This window comes from Neofelis nebulosa, chromosome 5, assembly GCF_028018385.1.
Source record: "Neofelis nebulosa isolate mNeoNeb1 chromosome 5, mNeoNeb1.pri, whole genome shotgun sequence".
Taxonomy (NCBI): Eukaryota; Metazoa; Chordata; class Mammalia; order Carnivora; family Felidae; genus Neofelis; species Neofelis nebulosa.
The window spans coordinates 41520814-41544556 of NC_080786.1; the positions used below are offsets into that span (position 1 = coordinate 41520814).

Here is a 23743-nt window from a genome sequence, read left to right on the forward strand (position 1 = left end):
TGTTTCCAAACCCCTTGCTTCTGAGAGTCCTACGGCTTGGACCTGCTCCAACCCTCTGGGGAAGGGTCTCACTGAGCAATGGCTGGGTGCTGACCAGCCCCAGAAAACTTCCTGCGATTGCACAGAGGCAAATTTTAGAGATTACGGTGAATCATAACGCAGAGCAGGCGCCAGGTTTCACTGCATTCTGGCATCTTTGCTCCAATACCAGCAAACGTGGCTGTTCCCCGCCCCTGGGTCTGCGGTGACCTTTGCCTATGGGGAGCCCATAGGCCTCTACCAAATGCCCTCCAAGCAGGGGAACCGCTTCTCCCCATGTGGCTCCCCCCCCACCCCCCCCCCCCCACCTGACCCCTGGGACTTCACTGCCTGCTCCTGGGGATTTGCCCTTCCTTCCCACCAGAGCACCGCCAGGTATTGAGCTCCATAATTTCTGACTCTGTGGTCCCCTGTTTATAGAGTCCTAATGGTATTGAAACCCTGTCCTTTCTTCCCGTCAGTGGTTTTGGAGAACACATTTCTTGTTCAGTCCCTTGTGTGTGTTTCCATTCTTTTTCTTTCTCTCTAGCTACTTTCCAGGGGAGTGCTTTTCCTGTATTCTCCCAACGTGCTGCACTCTACCCCCACCCCCTTTCTCTGTCCTCTCTCTACAAAACAGCTCCCTACCCTCCATGGCTTCTCTCTCCCCCAGTTCACCTCTCTGCACCGCATACCTACCACATCCTGTGGCTCAAGTAATGCAGATTTTTGTATTAGTCCTCAAATCCCTAGGTGTGCAACACTTTTTGCTGCTGATCCAGCTGTATTTCAGGGATGACAGAAAGATGAGAACTTCCATGCTGCTCTGCCATCTTGGCCCCTCCCCCCCAAATTTGACAAACTTCTAAAGTTTTATTTTGACATCCATGTTTCTTGTTACCATGATTTAAATTGTTTGCTTCCAAAACAAAACAAATTAAAAAAATCTAAAATAGATAAAGATACCTGGTAATACTAGAGACTAATTCATTTTAACAAGACATTAAATGTCCTGCTGTGGCATGCTCTTCCCCATTGCCTGCTGTATGGTCCACGGTTAAAAGACACATATTAAAAGGCAGGGACCAAGTAAAAATAATATTCAAGAGAAAATACACTGTCAAGCAAATTTGAAAGGAATTTTTGATATGAAAATATTGAGCAAGTTTTCACCCATATATGGGTTAGTAGACTAGGAGAAGCCAATAAACAGATAAAAAAATATCCATGCAAATGATTCTGGTAAAGGTAAGCATTACCAGCCAGGAAAAAGATAACAATATATTTTATTTTTAATTTTTTAAATTATTATTTATTTGTTGAGAGAGAGAGAGAGAGCGGGGGAGGGATAGAGAGAGAGGAAGACACAGAATCCAAGGCAGGCTCCAGGCTCCCAGCTGTCAGCCCAGAGCCCAATACAGGGCTGGAACCCATCAACCATGAGGTCATGACTTAAGCCAAAGTCAGTTGCTCAACTGACTGAGCTACCCGGGTGCCCCAAAAGTTAACAATTTATTGCTATTAGAGTGCTTATTTATGTAAAATATAATTAGACATCTCTCACTCTATACTTAAAAAAAATCAGTTCCAAGTGGACTAATGACCTATGAAAAACAAACCTGCAAAACAAAAGCAAACACCTCAAAAATGCAGACCATGAAAAAGAATTGATAAATATGGCTATTCAAATTTCTGCACACACACAAAAAGACATCATAAATAACCTGAAATAAAAGCCCCAATCTGGGAGAAGATATTTGCAATGCATATAGCTTATAATAGATTGGTATCTGAAGGGGCCCCTGGATGGCTCAGTTAGTTAAACTTCTGACTTCAGCTCAGGTCATGATCTCATGGTTCATGAGTTCGAGCTGGTGTCGGGCTCTGTGCTGACAGTTCAGAGCCTGGAGCCTGCTTCACATTCTGTGTCTCCCTCTCTCTCTCTCTCTCTGCCCCTCCCCTGCTCACACTCTCTCTCTCTCTCTCTCTCTCTCTCTCTCTCTCTCTCTCAAAAATAAACATTAAGGGGGGCGCCTGGGTGGCTTGGTCAGTTGAGCGTCCGACTTCGGCTCAGGTCATGATCTCACGGTCCGTGAGTTCGAGCCCCATGTCGGGCTCTGTGCTGACAGCTCAGAGCCTGGAGCCTGCTTCACATTCTGTGTCTCCCTCTCTCTCTGACCCTTCCCTGCTCTTGCTGTGTCTCTCTCTGTCTCAAAAATAAATAAACATTAAAAAAATTTTTTTTAAATAAAAAAAATCAGTTGAGAAAAACCGACAATATCAAGATGTGGTGGGTATGTAATGCAATAGCACTACTCATACAATACTGATAGAACAGTAAACTGGTATGACTGACTGTAGAGCAATGTTACAATATCTCATGATAATGAAAACGCTCGTACTTTTAATGTTTATTTATTTTTGAGACAGAGACAGGATGTGAGTGGGTTAGGGGCAGAGAGAGAGGGAGACACAGAATCCGAAACAGGCTCCAGGCTCTGAGCTGTCAGTAGAGCCCAACGCGGGGCTCCAGCCCACAAGCTGTGAGATCATGACCTGAACTGAAGTTGGACACTCAACTTACTGAGCCACCCAGGCGCCCCAACACTCATACTTTTAGAACAACTAATTACTATTATTAGGAATAGCCCCAGAGAACCTCTTCCATATGTATACAAGGAAGTATGCACATACATAAATATTCTGGAAGATTGATTGTAGAGGAAAGTTAGTGAATTAGGATTCTCCAGAGAAACAGAATAAGGGAGAGGAAGGGTGGAAGGGGAGGATGAGAGAGTGGGGGAAAAAGGGATTTTAAGGAACTTGGTTCACATGATTACAGAAGCTGACAAGTCCAAAATCTGTAGGGTAGTCTGACAGATTGGAGACCCAGGAAGATATGATACTGCAGTCTGAGTCTGAAAGTGCTATGTTGTCATAATTCTCTTTTCTTTGAGAGAGGGTTGATCATTTTTTTTTTAATTTTTTTTTTCAACGTTTTTTATTTATTTTTGGGACAGAGAGAGACAGAGCATGAACGGGGGAGGGGCAGAGAGAGAGGGAGACACAGAATCGGAAACAGGCTCCAGGCTCCGAGCCATCGGCCCAGAGCCTGACGCGGGGCTCGAACTCACGGAGCGCGAGATCGTGACCTGGCTGAAGTCGGACGCTTAACCGACTGCGCCACCCAGGCGCCCCGAGGGTTGATCATTTTTAATTAAGGCCTTCAACTGATTGGATGTGACCCACCAATATTATGAAGGGTAATTGGCTTTAGTCAAAGTCTATCGATTTAAATGTTAATCTCACCTAAAAAATACCATCACAGAATCATGTAGAATAATGTTTGATCAAATAGCTGAGTACCTAGGCCTAGCCAAGTTAACATAATGTCAACTATCATAGTTAACAACAACCAAAATGCCCGTCCAGAACAGAATAGGTAAATACATGGTATTATATTAATACAATAGAGTTACTCTATATAACCAAAAGAATGCATAAACCAGAGCTACAAATATCAACATTGGCAAGGTATGAAAGAAAATAGTAATGAAAAATAATTTCAGTTGCAGAAGGTATATATAGTATGCCATTTATATGCTCTTAAGACACATGAAAAGTAATATTCTATGTTCCATACACACACACACACACACACACAAAATGGGAAGAATAATGGCCCCACAGAAATGTCCATATTTTAAACCCAATGTTATGTTACACAGCAAGGGTGAATTAAGTTGCAGATAGAATTAAAGTTGCTAATCAAGTAACCTTAAAATAGGGACATTATCCCTGATTATCCAGGATGGTACAGTGTAATCCCCAGGGTCCTTTAAATTTGGGAGAGCAGAGCAGAATTGGAGTCAGAGTTAGAAATATTGTAATGGAAGCATTTGCTGGTTTTAGATGGAAAGAAATTCTAAGTCAAGGAATCTCGGTAGCCTGTGAAGATGGAAAAGGCAAGGAGGATTCTACTCTAGTGCCTCCAGAAAGAAGGAAGCTCTTTCAGTATCAGTCTTGATTTTGATCTGGTATATGAGTCTGTTTAGGGTACCATAACAAAATATCACAGACTAGAAGTCTTAAACACAGAAATGTATTTTCTCATAGTCCTCAAGACTGGAAGTTCAAGATCAAGGTGCCAACATGATTGGTTTCAGTTGGGAGCTCTCTTTCCGACTTGTAGATGTCCCCTTTTGTGTATGTCCTCACAAGGCCTTCCCTTGGTGCGTGTGCATGAGAAGACACTAATCCAATCAGATCAGCATCCTTTATGCTCATTTAACCTTAATTACTTCCTTAGAATAATTAAGTTATATTGGTGTTAGGGTTTCAACATGATTTTTGTGGAAACACAAACATTCAATTGATGCCTACTAAGACTCATTTCAGACTTTTGACCTCCAGAACTATAAGATAGCAAATTTGTATTGTTTAAAGCCCTTGAGGTTTTTTTCAGTGGTTCGTTATAGCAGCAATAGTAGACTAATATCTGTTTGGGATCTGGAAGTGGGGTGCTACTGCCACAAATACCTAAAAATGTAGAAGTAGTTTTAGGATCTGGAAATGGGTAGAAGCTGGAAGAATTTTGAGGAGTGTGAGAAACAGCCAAAATTGCCTTAAGTAGATTGTTCCCAGAAATTTGGATATTAGGGACTCCACTGTCAGTACTCAGAAGGAAGTGAGGAACGTGGTAGAGAAAATATGTACCATTTTAGAGAACATCTCCATAATCATGAACACACTGATGGTAGAAATATGCATTTAAAGGCAGCAAAGGGGAGGGTTCAAATGAAAACAATAGAAACTAGAGGGAAGGGGATATTTGTTGCATTATGTCAGAAAGCTTAGCTGAACTGTATCCTACAGTAACTGTACAGTTACTGTCTTTTTTTTCTTTAATTTTTGAGAGAGAAAGAGAGACACAGAGCATGAGCAGAGGAGAGGGGCAGAGAGAGAGGGAGAGAATCCCAAGTAGGCTCCACACCGAACGGCGCTCAAAGTGGAGCTTGGTCCTACCACCTTGGGATCATGACCTGAGCCAAAATCAAGAGTCTGACCCTCGACCAACTGAGGTACCCCAGTATAAATTACTATCTTTTTAAAAATTAGTATCTCACAGGGAGTTACCTTGAGACAGTGTAATACAGTATAATACAGCAGCATAGGAATACCACAAGTTTTTACCACTGATTTTAGCAGCCGTTCATGTTTTCTTGCGGGAATCGAATTCTTATGATGAGAACTGGCAAATGGTGATTTTCTAATTCCATTATTTCTTCTACATTTTTTTTAAGTTGGCTTCTGCAAAAACTAACTTTCCTTCCTTCTTTCTCTCTTCCATTCCTTTCTTTTCTTTTTTGGAGCAGAAAAGTTCTTGGGGAGCCTTGAATCATAGTTAAAAAATGCCTTCTTACTCTAGCTATTGGATTAAATGGTGATTTTTGTTTTCGTTGTCGTAGAATACAGGGAGTCAAGATAAACACAGTAATGAACTTGAATTATGAGGAGGACATCCCTTATTCTGCTTCTAACTGGAATCATTAGGTATCTCTACTTGTTCATTATCTTTTGACCAAAAGTTGCTGTCAGCCCTCCTCCCCAGCACCCTATCACCCATCAACTCCCCTCCCGTAAACACACCCAGACACAACAGCTCTGAGATTTCTAGCCAGTCCTGAGCTCTCTGGGAATGCCTGTGGTGCTTGATAGCTAGCTTGGAAAGCCCTCCCCTTCTGGACCTGGCACAAATAATGCCACTAGGAAACAGCGAGGCAAATCCCCTCTTTTTACCTGGGATGCTGTGTGTACCAATTCTAAACTGAACGTGAGTGTTTCGGTTACCTCTCATTGTTGGGATCTGACATGGGGGAATTATTTGGACTATAATGGCTAGTGGTGTTGTTAGGGTTCTACTGAAGATGAACAGGAATCCTTCCCCTAAGTCCTTATTTTCCTAAACACACTTTTCCTTTGCAGCAGCTAAATTGTGGGCTGGACATCTCCTCTCACTCAATCCAGGCTTTCTTACAAAACACAGTATGAAAATTCCTTTGTTTCGGACAGGTAGAAATCTTAGTTTATAGCCCTGGTATGAATTTATGCTTTTGCTCCTTTTAAAGGAGAATTTGTAAGGGTAGAGGTGGTAAATGTGTAAGGTTCAGAATACCATCGAAATTGATTGTTCACAGTTTGTTTAAAAACAAAAATCAAATATGCAAAGAAATAATAATTTTTAATTCAGTTGTTTGATTGTTCATGTAAATAACAGACAGTTACTACAGTTTCTACTCAGATGGAATATATACGTTCTATCTAATACCTGAGTGCTCTCCTAACTATCATGCTCTGTGAAAGACAGAATGAATACAGGAGCTAAGCATTCCACGTGTAAATAATTACTTCAAAAATTATAACAGTCCTCCAGTTCTATAATGAATTTTTAAATGTGTCCTTCTTTAGGACATGTCTTTTTCAGAAAATCATAAAAAAATCAGTAATTTATTTTCTTATCAATAATGAAAATTTTTTTATAGTAGCAGATTAGCTTACAAAAGAAGTTTAATATACTGTGACTTGCTGAACAAAAGACAAATACACGTTTTATTTTTCTTTGGTAATATGAATATTAAGTGTTAGTTTAACATAACTGTAAAGGAAACAAATTATATTCATTTTTAACTTGTTTGAACACACATTATTTGGAAAATAACATAATTGTTATGTGTGAAATAAATTGGAACCATATTTAATAAAATGCACATTTATATTTTAAAATTAATAAGGACTTAATTTGGTGTAAAATTTGAAAATAAAACAGATTGTAGTTCAGAACAATTTGCCGCAGGAAGTTTCGTGATTAAATGTAAAAAATTAACATGTCCTTTCTCTAAAATACACAAGGAAAAACAAAATGTATAAAACAAAACAAAATGCATAAAAACATTTATAGGTAAGTGATATAGAAAATAAACTCTATAATTTGAAAAGTCATCGCATATACCAGGCATCACAGTAGAATTCACAAATGCTGGAAGTCATTTCAATAAAGAAGAGAAAACCAATTAGTTTTTCCTTGACAAAGTCCCAGTAAGTAGGCAGATTTCACACTTCCTGAGGCTTTCGTTGATCCCCTACCACACTCCTTCTTTTTATTCTGTGTTTCCACTCCTTTCAAAAAACATGAAATCCTAGATAAAAACAAAAATACAGAAATGAATTTTCAGCAACAAAGCACAGATCATAAATGGTAAGGGGTCTGGTGAAACATAACATATCTGCTTAAGAGAAAAATTGACCAAATAAGTAGGTCTGGGAAAAGTTGATAGCTTTAGCCTTCCATTTTAACAGCAATTAAATCCTGTAATTCTATTCACTTATTGATTACCTGCATGCATTTACATTAAAAAAAATTTTTTTTAATGTTTATTTTTGAGACACAGGGAGACAGAGTGCAAGTGGGGGAGGGGCAGAGAGAGCTAGAGACACAGAATCTGAAATAGGCTCCAGGCTCTGAGCTGTCAGCACAGAACCCAATGCAGGGCTCGAACCCCCGAACCGTGAGATCATGACCTGAGCCAAGGTAGGATGCTCAACCGACTAAACCACCCAGGCGCCTTGCTCTGCATTCATTTAATTAATCCTCTGGTAATTTCTTTAAATTTCACTTTTTCACATGCCACTTAGAATATTCCTCTTTCAATCTTTCTTCCTTTCTCCTTCTCTAGTAATACAACTTTTCTTGAGAGCAGAATACACTGTACACATTTCAGATTTTTTTTAGAATGACAGCCATCTTAGAGGTAGCAGGCATCTTAGAGTTTTTGGGCCCAGTTTTATGATTTCTCCCGCAAACTGGTCCACCACGGTTTCTCCCAACTATCTCACTACATCAGTGTCTAACCAGACCCACTTCCCTATGATTTTCATCAAGTCCTATGGATTTTCTCTCATGTCTATCATTTTCCCTTATCTGTTCACAAAGAAAAAATTGAATTCTTATCACCATTCACTTGCAATTGCACTATTGCAATTTTACCTCTCGTCAATTCACTTCTCATCTAGGCACCAGGATTTATCTTCCTAATAAAATAACGCTTTTATTTATACCTAGTTTAAAACCAACCAAATAATTGTCAGTATCTTCCCAACAAGAAGTTGTCCAATATTTAGAAGCCCTTTAGAAGGGGCCCAATCTACCCCATAGTCATTTTCTGATAACCCCACCACAAATCCCAATCCCATTTTTCACCTATCCAAACACCCTGGACTAACCTCTCTTCCCTTCGCACACCAGATCTTTAGTGATGGTATATTTACCTTTGGTCAAATGGTTCCCTATGGTTAAGTTTTGATTTTACTTTTCATGTGAAATAAACAGTGAAAACACAATTTTTAAACAGAACTTTGGTTCTATTTTTAATTTATACAGAAAATATTGAGTCTATCCCCAATGAGATAGAATAGCAAAATAAAATCCCAAAGGCCACTCATCCAGCTTTAATAATTAGTTAACATAACCTATCTTGGTTCATTAATTACTCCATCCCCTAGATCCCCCTGCCCTCACTTTCTTTATTTAAAAGTAAATCTTTGATATCATACCATTTTATACTGAAACACACTTCAGTGTGAACCCGTAAAAATTTGGATTCTTGTTTTTATATAAGCCCAATATCATTAGGATATCTTGAAAAAAACAATAATCCATTAAAATATCATCAAATAGCCAATGTTCAGATTTCTCTTAAGTCCTTCTAAATGTGTTTTCAAATGGTTTGTTCAAATCAGTATCTAAATATGAGCTATAAATTACATTGAGTTGATGCCTCTTAAGTCTCTCTCTTATGATGTTATTTTTATCTTTTTATTTTCCCAACATTTGTTTGTTGAAATAACTGGATCCTTTTTCTGTATATTCTCTCACTTTCCACTTTTTGGGGATTGCATCCCCAATGTCAGTGTTTAAGATACTCATCTAGTGGCTCTAAAGCTTCCTTGCATATTGGAATCACCTGTCAGTTCTAAACAGATTGCAGGCCTGATCCCACTTGCCGAGATTTTGATTTACTATCTGGATGTAGTCTTGACCTAGGGAGTTTGGAAGCCATTCAGGTGTTTCTATTATGCAGCTAGGGTTGGAAACCATTGTGAGCCCTTGAACTTGGCTGCATATGGAGCCACCTGGGGAGCTGTACAAACTTCTAATTCTGAGCTTCTAGTTTAGTTAAATTGGGCTATGGCCTGATACTTGTTTTTTGTTTGTTTTTTTTTTTTTTGTCTTTTTTTTAAGTTTCCTAGCTGATTTGATGTGAAAGTAAGTTTGGAATCACTGCTCTGCCGCACATAATTCCTCTCAAATGGCAGTTCCATCTAATGGCTTGACTAGTTATTTACTTTTTGCAGTTTACACTCCTGTAGTAGATGATTTAATCAATCAGGAGGAAATCTTGTTTTCCTGAGTCTATTCCATGTAAGCCTAGATTCAAGCCAAGTTTCTTTTCCAATGCACCGATTTCAACTTTTAAATAAAATTGCAAAGGCCGAGGCCCTTCCTTATCACATGAGGTCTGTTTGTTATCATATGAAATTGCATAGACTCTCTAGAGAAACTAGTTACCTGTGAACCCAGAGTACCAGGAGAAAATGAAATTTAAGGGCTTGAATTAAATGGTGCCTCTTTGAATAAAGCCTATAAACTTAACAAGGTCATTTAAAAATGTACAGTTTACCAAACCATTTCAGAATGGTACTAGAGAAACCACCTAAACCCAAGATTATTACGGATAGACTCACAATGAGGAAACATGCACCAAGCATTACAGCTTTCATTTTCACATCAAGGTCTAAAGGGAACTGGATACCAAAGTTATCAGCATCTGTAAATGCCTCTCTCACAAAACCAGTCCACTGCTTGGAAATCTTGCCAACTATAGTTTCTTCATCAAGAGATTTAATCTAAAATGGGGAAAAAAAAAGATTCTTAAAGAATTCTAGAAAAATGAAAACAAACTACCGTAAAAGTTGAAATACAATGAAATACTCTATTAAAATTATGTACCATGCTTAACTATGAACATTGTATCACTCATTACATATATATGGATTCCTGAATCTACTTTTACATGCATGAAAAACACCTTTGCTGTAGAGAACTTACATGAAAGTAGTTCTGCTTAAATATTTAACATTTCCTATTCTACATTATGATAGGTAGCAATAAATGAATTGATCTAAAACAAAATTTAGGCAGGAAAAGACACAGATATAAAATGTTTCTTAGATGAAATTTCTAGAAGCCATCAGGAAGGTACTAAACTAATCCCCCATGTTACTTTTGTTGTAAGAGAAGCACAGAGAGTTTACATAGGCTGAGCATTTAAATGTGAGGGAGGGTTCATTGCCACCATCAGCAGGAAAATGTGAAATGCATAGATCCTGGAAAAGAGGACTGGCAGTTTTGAGTAAAGGAAAAGTTAAGTAACCAATAAGTAACTTGATGGGATGCCCCGGGTCAAGGGATAGGTTAAGACTGGACAGTGGGGTGGATGGACAGGGAACAACAAGAAGGATACAAGATAAAAAGAGCTCTGAAGTAAAGTTGTTCTAATTTTACAATTCTGCCTGAGGAAAGCCCAGGGCCATCGTAAAGAGTTGAACAGATTGTAGCTGGATAAATGGACCTCACCAAGTTGGCATGTGGGCGGATGAACGGAGCCCACACTCACCATGGCGTGTACATGGAGAGTTCTGTGAAACCAGAGGGGGAAATGTCCTTTTCAAATATGCACAAGGAACCACAAGTGCTAGCAACACCCACTGAAACTCTAGTTCAGGTTGAGAACAGGAAAACAAATGTGGGGAAACTAAAAACAGTTGACTCATTTTATTTTGGTGTGGGTAGATGGGTTCTTTAAGATTTGAAACAAACATCTAATATGAAAACTGTGATAAACTGTGATAAACTGTGATTACCGCTCAGCAAATATTCATGCACTACCCTCCCCCTGACAACTGTAGGCCCAGTATATATCCCTGCACACTGATAGTTAGGCTTGGCCATGTGACTTGCTTAACCAATGGAATGTTAGCAGATGTGACAAGAGAAGAGGGCTTCAACGTGGCTAAATGGTTTGGCCTGGCTCTTGCTCCCCAGTGATCAGCCACTAGAAATGCATGATCCAGGTAGCTGCACTTGCTACAGCTGCAGAATGAATATATCTGGTATAGACCTGAGGCCAATTTCCAGCCCAAATCAGAGCCAACTAGCAGAGTTGGATGGAGTCCCTAAGACAAAGTTGCCCTGCAGATCCATAAGCATGAAAATACATACCACTGTTTTAAGCCACAGAGCTTTAGGGGTTATTTGTCATGCAACACTACTGTGGCTCAACAGACTAACAGAAATCCCTCTTGCCTACCTGTTGTATACACTACTAACTGTCATCAGCATTTGAAGCTAGTAATGAAACCTTACATGTATTGTTAAATTTAATTTCTCAAGTGTTTTTTAAATGAAATATACAAAAGATAAAATAGCAACCATCACAGTCCTGCCACTGGACTTAACTAATATTGACATTTCTCCTTTATATTCCTAGAGCAAGAAATTTAAAAGTTTACATAAGAAGTAGAACATATAATTTTTTTATGAAAAGGCTCAGAAATGGGAATGATTTACAAATGAAAAGTCAATAGGATCAGATAATTTTTACCTAAATTTAGATATTTAAAAATGGAAAATCTATATAATGAAATGGCTGCAACTTCTCAAAATAATGAACTAGTATTATATACCTATGAAGCAAAACTTGATAGAGGTATTCTAAAAATAGATCTATAGGTTCATCTTATAATATAAATATAAATGCAAAAAATTCAAATTGAACAGTAGCACATAGACCTCAGGTAAGTTATCAAAAGAATATACTATAATAAATTGTATAATACTAGAAAATCATAGATTTCAAAACTTAGTGTATCAGACACTGAAAAAGTATTTTATTTACTTGCTAATTAAGCATTTATAGAATATTTAGTATATGTATAACATACAAATGTTTTATAAGTATTAGGTAATTTTTTTCTTCATATCTTTATAAGATACATATATTATTAAACAGTTTTCATATGAAAAAACTGAGGCAGACAGAGGTCAAGGAATTTGTCCAAGTTCACACTGATAAGAAGACATGGGGAGGTTTTCAAACCCAGACACTCTGTTTCAGAGTCTGAAAAACTGAGCTGTCAGCACAGAGCCTGATGTGGGACTCGAACTTGTGAACCACGAGATGGTGACTTGACTGATTGAGCCACCCAGGCGCCTGAGCAAAAATGTTTCTTGAAGTTAAATATGAGAATCCAGTCAGAAGACTGGATAAAAGGTAAACAAAAAAAGTAGTCTTTTTTAATATTAACAACAAGAACCTAACGTATACATTCCTGCTTAGTAGTGATAATGCCTATAAATTACTTAGGAAAATGTTAACATAAAAAAAAGACGGAAGTTTGGGCACCTGGGTGGCTCAGTCGGTTAAGCATCAGACTTCAGCTCAGGTCATGATCACCTTGGGCTCTGTGCTGACAACTTACAGCCTGGAGCCTGCTTCAGATTCTGTGTTTCCCTCTCTCTCTGTCCCTCCCCTGCTCACACTCTGTCTCTCTCTCAAAAATAAACATTAAAAAATTTTTTAAAAAAAGGGTAAAGTTCTATATAAAGAAACCCATATGATCTTATGAAGAATATAAAATTAGATTTGAATGAATAAAAAGACATAACACTTCTGGGATGAGAGAGGTTTAGCATCAAATATGCTAATTAAAAAAAACTGAATACAAATTTAATATAATAGTAGGATTCTATCTTCTGAAAAATTGCCTTACTATTCATAGGAAAGGAAAAATCTGATAATAGCAAAAACCTATGATAAAGAAGAATAACAAGTGGCTGTTTGGCTAGGACTAGATATATAATGCAGCATTAAGTTACCATAATTGAATCATAAGGCACTTGAAGGAACAGATAATTAGATCAATGAAACAGAGACAAATCTAAAATACATCCCATTCCTTGTGGGAATTTAATGTAATGTATTTCAATTCAGTAAGGAATGAATACTTTACTTAATAAATCATGGTGACATAGTTCTGTAGTCACCAGAAAGAAAAAAAATGTTCAATCGTGTATAAATACAATTAACTCTATGAGTTAAAGATTTAAATATAAAAAGATTTAGAAGAGGAATAAAGAAAATAGAAAGTTGGGGGTAACTTTATAATCAAGACAGGAGAATCAGAAGATACTAAAAGAGATATATGTGACTATATGTGACATAAAATAAATAAATGTATATAATAAGTTCCACAAAGAAAGGGTTGATTTGTGGAAACTAAGATCAGAGGACACATGCAGGATCAATGTCTTCAACACACAAATTACATTTATAAATTGATAAGAAAAAAGTAAACAACCCACTAAAAATACAGGCAATGGATATGAATAGACAATTCAAAGAGAACAAACACAAATAGCCAGTAAAATGTTCATAATCCCTAATGGTCAGGGAATTACATATTTGAGATAACCTTCCCCCCTCCCACTTGCTGATTTTAGATTTCCTTTTTAGTCTAAGTTTACATTTTATCTAAGTTGTCTCTGGGTGTCATTTCTTTTTCTGACCCAGAACTCCTTGCACTTTTTGATTCTGAAAATCCATGGCATCTAGTCTACAGAATTCGTATCCATTTATCTCTTTGGATATCATCTCAGTACATTTTCTGTATTCTTTTTCTGTGACTCCTCTTTGGCATATGCAAGAGTAGTTTATTCTAGCTTTCACATACGTTCAATTTTTTTTGGTCCCTTCAAAAATTTTTTTGTTTTAATTTATTTTTGAGAGAGGCAAGGGGCAGTGAGAGAGAGAAGGAGGCAGAGAATCAGAGCAGAGAGGAGAGAGGGAGAGAGCCTGATGTGGGGTTTGAACTCACTAACCCACTAACCATGAGATCATGACCTGAGCCAAAGTTGAATGCTTAACCAACTGAGCCACCCAGTCTCCCCATCCCTTCAAATTTTTATCTTTTCACCTCTCCTATTTATTTTCCTCCTATAGATCGTCCAGTTCATTAATTCCCTCTTCACCTGTATCTAATTTTCAGCTCAACCTTCCCAATGAGGTTTCATCCATGAGTGTTCTTATTTATGGAATTTCTATTTGGTTTGTTTTCAGATTCTCCTGTCCTTTTTAAAAATAATCTCCTTCTTCTCAGTTATTGGAATAATATTACATCAGAATCCTCTCCAAATTTTCTTTCATGCTCAATTGACATCAAATCCATGAATCAGTTTCCCCTTGGTACACTTGTGAAATGTCTCTGAATTATTTCTTCCTTTAGCATGGCTCCTGCTCCTGCTGTGTTCAGGCCATTACCTCTTTCCTACTCTAAGTATCCATGCCATTAACACTATGATGGAGTCCATGTTCCATAGTGGCTCCTCAAACTGATAATTCCTGCTTTCAAACTTTCCATTACCTAGCTTATAGAAAATGATTCAAGGGACTATTTTCTCAATCCCCTCAAAGATGTTACATAGTTAATGCCACCCTAGATGCACAGGAGAGTAGTTAATTTATTACATGTAACAGATGGTTTAAGGCATCCACTGAGAAAGGCTGCTGGTTAGTTTCTAAATTCCTTAGCATTAAATATAAAAGTTTCACAGTCCAGCTTGATTTGTTGCACCAGTATTTTCACTTACTTTCTACAAATATGTCAGCAAAAATTCTGTAATATTCCCTGAAAGAACAATTACCTCTCAGTCCTCTGGCTCATTCATAGGAATGATAACCCCTACATAGAGAACTATTGTTATACAAAAACCTATAAAGTCTTTACACATGCATGGTATATATCCCCCCTACACTATGTATATGGTTTTGTAAGAGTCTTCATGAAGTCTCTACTGTATCACATGTGTTTCCTCAAAACTGCCAGTCTCTCTCATTCTATTCTGAAGTCAGTAAAGGGAAGGATTCACTTTTATACAACTAGGGTCTAACAGAGGAATTGAAAATCATATGACTAGGGAAGCCAGGCAGATAATATAAAAGAATGAAGCTGGACAGTGGCAAACTTTCAGAAGCCAGGGAACAGTGGCAGATTTCATATATCTTATCACAAAGGGGCAGCCCTCCTCAGTTTTAGATTTTTGCCCCTCTTGTGGAAAAATGTTGGTGTAGCTTAACATATTTTGATTTTCCATGAGAATCACGAGAGCAAGATTAAATTATAAAAATCTCCCTATTAAAAACTTTTTTTTAAACTTTATTTATTTTTGAATCAGAGACAGAGCATGAACAGGGGAGGGTCAGAGAGAGGGAGACACAGAATCTGAAACAGGCTCCAGGCTCTGAGCTGTCAGCACAGAGCCTGACGTGGGGCTCGAACTCACGGACCGCAAGATCATGACCTGAGCCGAAATTGGCCGCTTAACTGACTGAACCACCCAGGCTCCCCAAAAATCTCCCTATTTTTAAACATTTGCAACTACATTAATTTGGGCTACAAGGCTAGGACATCTATTGGACAACTGCTGTAACGAAATTCCTCCATGTAATAGATACATAGATTATCATGTGGTTTATAGTGATCTAATTTAATAAAAGGAGAAGGAAAGACATAATTGGGAAGTATGTTTTACACTATCTTTCTTAAAACTCTCTCTGTATCGTGAGCATTTTGTAGGAACTCAAAGATGTCAGAACTTCTGAAGAAGGGTCTAGAGCACTGGAAACCTGTATTTCAGACTAGGGAAGGATTCATATGCTTTGGCACTCAGACCTAGATGACAAGGTTAGCATTTTTTTTTAATGTTTATTTATTTTTGAGAGACAGAGTGTGAACAGGGGAGATGCAGAGAGAGAGGGAGACACAGAATCCGAAGCAGGCTCCAGGCTCTGAGCTGTCAGCCCAGAGCCTGATGTGGGGCTCAAACTCACACACAGTGAGCTCATGACCTGAGCTGAGGTTGGATGCCCAACCAACTGAGCCACCCAGGTGCCCCACAAGGTTAACATTTTATCTTAAATGCATAACATATGGAGCCTGCGTATAGAAACTACCATGGTCAAACATTGGATATTTTGCATATATTTATTTATTTGACTAAGAAGCTCTGCTTCTCTTTTTTCCATTTAGTATAGTCAACACTGATGTGTAATCAGAGCAAAAATCACCTCTCTGACCAAAGTTAAATATATAAGCACACTGACTTCCTCTTGAAATATCAGGATACACAAATTTAATGTATTTATAACATCCTCCCAAATTATATTATTCTTATATGAGGAAAGCAAGACCTATAAATGTTATCACATCTCTTACCTCAAAATCAACATCTGCACAACAGCTGCACACGACACATGGACCAATAATTTTTAGTACATCCTCTCTCCTCTCATTTTGAATTGTAAACCTTGGCAGGCATGGATGCCAGGTCTGAGTAACATAACCTACAGGTACACCAGGAGGAGCATGGACTTCAATCTACAATGGCAAAAGAATATATATAAATCATAATAATTATGATGCCTGGTAATAACTCATTTATTGAATACTTTCTAAGTGTCAGACACTGTTTAAAGCACCACTTAATTCATAACACATCCCTGCAGGGTTGGTACTATCATCCCTATGTATAGAGAAAGGAACTGAGGAAGAGAAGTTAATGAACCTGTATCAAGATTCCCAACTACAAAGTGGAAAAGATGAGATACAAACTTGAGGAGGCTACACGTATAGTCTCCACTCCTAAGCTTTGCTTTACTGGTCTCGTACATTTTTAATCTCCCCATTTATGAAAAATGTCCAAATTGTTAAGGAACTCTTTTCTTAAACTTTAAAAAAGAATGGTGGTTTAGATGTAGGAACATGGCTCTGATCGGTGGTGCAATTTTCAAATATGAATAGCAATGGCGCCAAAATGGAAAGAAAATGAGGCTTGGAGTCTTGGCTCTGCTACTAGGGAGGTGACCTTGAAAGTGCCTCAGTGTGCTCATCAGTAAATGATGACTTCCTAGGTCCGTTTTTTACCATCAAATAGTATAATACATGTTAATGTACTATTTATACTGTAGAGCATATCCCATCAATTTCTCAGTATTTCCTCAGAGATTCCTATGGATAAATATTACTCTATCTAACCTAAAGGACATGGAGAAAAAAATAATTCAGTATGAACAACTTCGATTATCTTCTTAAAATAGGTACAGAATTAGACTTCAAATATTCATGTGCTTGTCACTGTGTCTTTCATGCTGGCACAGCTACCTGTATGGAATGACTGAGAGACCCCAGCAGAGCTGGTCTCAAGCCAATGGGGACACAAGCAAAATCCCACATCTCTGTAAAGTCTCTGTGCCCCGGCATCTCCCCTGAGATCCACATTCTCCATCACTGGGCTGCCAAGTAATATGAAACAGACACTTGGTCTTTCTGGAGCTAGGTACTCACAACTAGTATATGCCCCTTATAGGTGACTCAAATGCATTAACTTTTTTAGGGATTCATAAAAACACAGGCATTGGTATTTTTCAGGGAGGGCTCCTCCTAAGTTAGTTTCTTACGTAGGTTGGCCAAAATTGTGAGATGAACACACTTAAGATATTTTGGGATATTTTTCTATAGTGTCCTTGCTTTGGCTTTGGCCAGGCCTTTCATGTTCATTTTAGGTAAGGGACTTGTCCAAGGTGCCCTACCTTCTCAACTCTCCATGAAGATCAACAAGACTGGTCTCTGAGATCTCTGATCACAACACCATGAGACACACTACTCATGCAACATGGGGCTAACTGCTCAATTGTTTTTCACCTGCCTTTCTTCTTGAACAATTCACTTTCAAGTATAAACCAAGACCTTATGGACCAATTGTCCTTTAAATCTCTTTTGATTACATAAGTTCAATGAGAGGGTAAAAATTCTTTCTGAACTACTTTACAAATCACTCTGGTAATTGCTCACGGACCTCCTGAAGGCAGCAAGGGCAACAACAGCTGTCACACCTTAGTGGTCTCTCCAGAGTTATAACTTCTTGGCCCATATTATCAATAATCCTCATGGTAAAAGGCCGAGAAGCCCCACAGCAATTCCGGGTACAGCAGTCTGTATCCTCTACTGCAAAGTAAATCTTCTGTCCAAAGCTGTTCTTAATTTCATATTTGTTATTAGTTTCAAAACCTGTTATGACTAAAAACATAAAAGAGGGAACCATTATGACCATTATATAAAAAGAATGTTGGATCTATCCTAAGATCCTACAATATGTAGTTACACCATTTTTGGATTATACTTCTAGTAAAACAGGGAGAAAGAAAAGGAAAGGTGTTTAGCGATGATCTAGACAGAGGAAGAAAGGGAAAGGGAAAGAAGAGTTTATTAAGGAATAGAAATTAAGCATCTGTATGTGAAACATGGGAAAGAAAACAACTCACATGTTCCTAACTGCATAGACTTCTTCCAGAAAGACAGACTGCCCCTAAGGGATGGAGCAATGCTGTAGATGATAATAGTTGTGCTAGGTGTATGAACAAAATATCCATCTGTTTGCTATAGTTTTCTTACATTCAGTTATGTAGGGGAATATGAGATGGTTGCTATGTTTATCCTCTATGATATATTTTATCAAATTGGTTTGAGATTATATATTTATGTATACACACACACCCTATGCATGGCTTATCTTTTTTTGCACTGTATGAGGGAAAGTGATGAGAGGGCTTGCTCTTAATGCATACATGTAGGAAGGGAGAGGGTGAAAATGGAAGGTAAATTAGAACATCACATTGGGCCCAGAGGACCCTTGTTTAGCTTAGCGGTAGTTGTTCAGAAGTGGGAGATGAATATTCGACAAGGGGAAGAGGTGCTTGGCAACCAAGGTTGCCACTCACAGGATGTCTAGACCAGTGGCAGCCTAAGTGAGCTCTGTACCTCAGAGGGGGCTAATGTCTTCACAGGGAAACAGAAGTATGCTGGATGCGGACGCTCAAGTGGTATCTTACCAATGGGCTTCCCATACAGAACCACACATTGCAAACCTCTCCTTGCTTAGAGCCAGGAAGGAACAATTAATGGTCTTGCTTGTCTATAATTCTTGTTAACATGGGTCATAGCAGGTCAGAAGCCACGAAAATAATGATTAAAAGATATACAGAGAGACAAAAATCACTCTTTAATATCTGAGTGATTGACTTTTAGTCAGATAGAGATATCCTTCATACATTCCATCATCTTGACCTCCCTTCAGTCCCTTTGCTCTGGCTCAGACAGGCTCTGGACTCTTCCTTTGTAAAAAACACCCTTGACCTGCCAGTTAAATGTTATGCGAGAAAAAAAATAAACTGATTCATAACATGGAATTCAATTATCTAAGTGTTTTACTAAGTAGCTTAATCTCAAAATTCTTCAGCTTGTTCATCTATGAAATGAAATCAATATACAATCTCTAAGTTACTCAAAAAATGAGAATAAAACAAAAGAATTCTATGGCTATCATTGTTTATAAAGTTCTGAAATGGGAACTATTTAAGTGCCTGTCATAGACTCAGATGCTAAAAATAAACGGATTAATCTTCATCGGTCTTTAAATTTTTGTTTAGTTTTGAGAGAGAGAGGGAGGGTGCATGCATGCAAGACTGGGGGAGGGGCAGAGAGAGAGGAGAGAGAGAAGTCCAAGCAGGTTCTGCACTGTCAGTGCAAAGCCCAATGTGGGGCTCGAATTGACTGTGAGATCATGACCTGAGCAGAGATCAAGAGTCCAATGCTTAATGGAATGAACCACCCAGAGGGTCCTAAGCTTTATATCTCTTTATACTGTCATAATGTTACAATACACACTTTCATTGAGACAAGAAAACAGGACAATTAAAGACATCTCTTAAAAAAGAGAAGAATTAGTAACTACTAAATTTGGAGCTTACTTTATTTACATTTCATGATTAACACATACAAATTTCACAAATATATATAAAACTAACATATTTAAAAACTATAAATGGAGTGCTATATAATGTACAGTATCTGTTTTGTTTTGATGTCATAACCTCAAAAACAAATTTCTTAAGATAAAGCATTACAAAATTCAGGGCACAAGTTATCAAACAACAAAGAACTCCTTTCTAGAGAAAGCTTAGTATATACACACTAGCAAAACAAGAACATTATAAGTATCTAACAATGTGCATTATAAGCAATTTAAATAAAACAGGCAACAACTGTATATTCTAACCAAATCTATTACTCTGCTTTTACAATTCATGTTATATTTCTACCAGCAGAAAGGGACTTTGCAGAGAGGTGAAGAAGGACTTAACAGATATATTCTAAAAACTAGCCAAATGTTCATTAGACTCTTTATATCTAGAAGAAAGACACGGGTTCATGAATCCATCCAGTTCTCTTTCCCCTGGCAAGAGTCCTGAAACATCTAACAGCTTAAGTTTATCTTGCATCTCAGGAGTGCTGTACCCAAGGAGATATTTATTGAGGTTAGGTCCCATTCACAGGAGCAGGAGTGCTGTTCTAAGAAGCCAAGCCTCCAGGCTTGCTGGTCAGCATCCTCCAACACTCCAACAGAAGCCTTGCAAACCCAAGGCAGGAATACAATTTTCCAAAATATACCCATCCAAACTGAAGAAGTTTACTTGCTTTAGAAATGTACTGAGGTAACTGAACTACTGCATGTGGCTCTGTGTCAATCTCAAAAACATCACAGACTGGGGAGAAAACAGCTGAAGTGATGAAAGTCATGTAAAATGACAGAATCACTGGAGTGATTTCTAAAGAGCAGGGGGAGCAAAAGTAAGTTTTGTTTGGTTTCCTTCTAAGGTAAGGTCTGTATCATGAGGACAGATTGTCAGAGTAACAGTATTTTACTAGTTGACTCCTAACTTCCAGAAATGAGCTACTGATAATTGTCATCGTTTTGTTATCATGAAGAAGAGAGACATTTGTAAGCAACCAGATTTAACTGTTCCACATCAGTGAAAGCATTACATTTGTGGTTGTTGATATGTGTTTATCTGCACAAATATCTTCTCTTTCTAGAAATATGATCAATACAATGAATACATACCTTCCAGAAGCTCAATTTGCTGATGAACCAGTATCTGATCTATCTATTATAGTAAAAAAAAAAAAAAAAAAAGCTGTAAGTATATTTCCATGTTTTCTATGCCAACTAAATTAACAATAGTGTTTTTATATTTTAAGAAATGCACATAATCACTTATCAATATTTATCAATATTTAATAATATAACTTTATACCTAAAAAAGTATAAAATTAAAGTCAATATATCTTTAATTGAAAATCTATTGAATGTGTTCACTATTAATGTGGGTAAATCCAGGTCAAATAAAACTGACTTACTCTGGAATCCCTCTAAAAATTAAAAAAAAAAGTTCCTTCTTGAAAAGGCTTAAGAGATATTAAGATTCTTTATTCATTTAAAGAGCTTCTGTCCAAATCTAAAAAAAATTTAGAAGTGTGCTTGATATCCTTTGGAGCAGGTAATAATTTCCTCTATATATTTTGTAAGGTCTTGATTTAAAAAAAATGTTTAAGGTATTTCTTGGAAAATGTATGAACTACTAAGAGTTCTTATAATACTTGCTGCCCAAGTGCATTGTGGGAAACTAAATTAGTACAGAGAGTACAAGAGAGATAATTCATTTACTGAAAACTGGATGGTTACCACAGGGATATTTGTTTATAGATTAGACATATAGAATTTCATATTCCTATTCTACCTACCAGATTTCTAACACTAAACAAATACTAGCCCTCACATCGCTGGGATATGGTATCATGCAGTACATTATAATCCAGGATTTTTTCCCCCTTACTGATGGCATTAATAAAATTGGTTCTTTCAAAGCACAAAGCATCATAAAATACACTTGCATTAATTATAATAAAAAAGTGACTCATGTTATACACAAAATATGAACTTTTTTTTTTTTTGGTACCACTATTGACACTCAACACTAAATTTAGTTTAATGTTTCTTTCCACCTCCTTGGATGTTATTTGGTGTTGGGATTAAAGAGAGTGAAATCCAGAACCAAGATTACAGTAGCGAAAAGTCATTCCCTCTTCCTTAGTGTTTTGACTATATAATTTCTCTGGACCTCAGGTTCCTCTTCTGTAAAATGATGGTAATTAATAGTACCTATATTATAGGTTTCTAAAAGGATTAAATAAGTTAATACATATGTCACACTTAGGGACAAAGTCTGGAAAATAGTGCTTAGTAAAGGTTTGCTATTGGTCATTACCATGGATTATATTCAAGATCATAGAAAACACAATTTCCTAAGACATTTGTACTTTGCTTTAAAAGTTAACTTGACCTAGAAGAATTATAGCAATTTGTTAGGGAAAAATGTTTTGCCATTTCAGACTTTTGTGAATTAGTCATTTGTTAATTTCATTAAGTAAACTATAAGCACAGTTTTATTAAAAAATAAAATGAGTGGGGGCGCCTGGGTGGCTCAGTCGGTTAAGCGTCCGACTTCGGCTCAGGTCACGATCTCACGGTATGTGAGTTTGAGCTCCGCGTCGGGCTCTGTGCTGACTGCTCAGAGCCTGGAGCCTGTTTCAGATTCTGTGTCTCCCTCTCTCTCTGACCCTCCCCCGTTTATGCTCTGTCTCTCTCTGTCTCAAAAATAAATAAACGTTAAAAAAAACATTAAAAAATAAAAATTAAAAAAAAAATAAAATGAGTGTTTCATTTACTTGAAATTACCTGACTTAAATATTCCAATCCGGGTGGACAGCCTGATGGAGGTGGTGGTGCTGGCATCCATGGTACCCCTGCAGGTCCACCTGGCTGATTATACACAGGCTGGTGTTGGACAGGAAACCCTACTGGGCCAGCACCTGAATAACCAGCTGGTGGAATTGAGTAGCCAGCCTGGGGGCCAGGATAGCCAGCCTGGGGGCCAGGATAGCCAGCCTGGGGGCCAGGATAGCCAGCCTGGGGGCCAGGATAGCCAACCTGGGGGCCAGGGTAGCCAACCTGGGGGCCAGGGTAGCCAGTATGTCCTGGAGGTCCTAAAATAAAAACAAGTGAAATAATTTGTAACTGCACAGAAAAATGGAAACATGAACTCTTTTGGGATTACTCCTAAAACTCTACAAACTCAAATTGCAGCTCAGATATCTTGTTTCTATGAAGCTTAAACTCTGTGTTTTTATCCTTCAGTGATTTTTCAATGAAGTATCTGTAGTTTCATATCCACTCTTACAGGGTTTGGGGCTGTGAACAGAGTTGGCCCAAGACTTACCCACCATTCAAATCTCAGTTGCAAAGATACTTGAAACCTAAGAAAGTGACAGAAAATCAACAATGGTCTAGAGTCACCTTTATAAGGATTATGGAATGCCTTAAGAGAAACGAAAGATGGCAAGAAAGAGTAAAAGGCCCAAAATAAAGGCTTTGAGTTAGCATTTCTAAAACCAAAGCACTTTATTTTTTAAAAAAAGATTAATTTATTTAAAAAAGATGATTGTTAGAAATGGTACCTCCTTTATGTACAGAACTGGGGGTGGTTTTGCCCCCTCAAGGAATTTTTGGCGAGCTCTGGAGACATTTTTGGCTGTTTATAGCTGGAGGGAAGAGTGATACTGGCATTTGGTAGATAGAGGCCAGGGAAGCTGGTAA

The 23743-nt window shown here is 37.8% G+C and overlaps 1 protein-coding gene across 2 annotated transcripts in view; it reads right to left on the minus strand.

Annotated features, from left to right (window-relative positions):
* Positions 1–6251: 6251 nt before the first annotated feature.
* Positions 6252–23743, minus strand: part of LOC131511975 (phospholipid scramblase 1-like) — a 30182-nt gene continuing 12690 nt past the window's right edge. For both annotated transcript variants that reach the window (XM_058730148.1, XM_058730146.1), the window contains 6 exons: positions 22826–23133; positions 21152–21194; positions 18047–18267; positions 16408–16569; positions 9820–9981; positions 6252–7214 (listed from right to left, as the gene is read on the minus strand). In XM_058730148.1, coding sequence (XP_058586131.1) covers positions 7176–7214; positions 9820–9981; positions 16408–16569; positions 18047–18267; positions 21152–21194; positions 22826–23133 — 935 coding nt within the window. In that variant the 3' untranslated portion in view covers positions 6252–7175. The remainder of the gene's footprint in view (positions 7215–9819; positions 9982–16407; positions 16570–18046; positions 18268–21151; positions 21195–22825; positions 23134–23743) is intronic.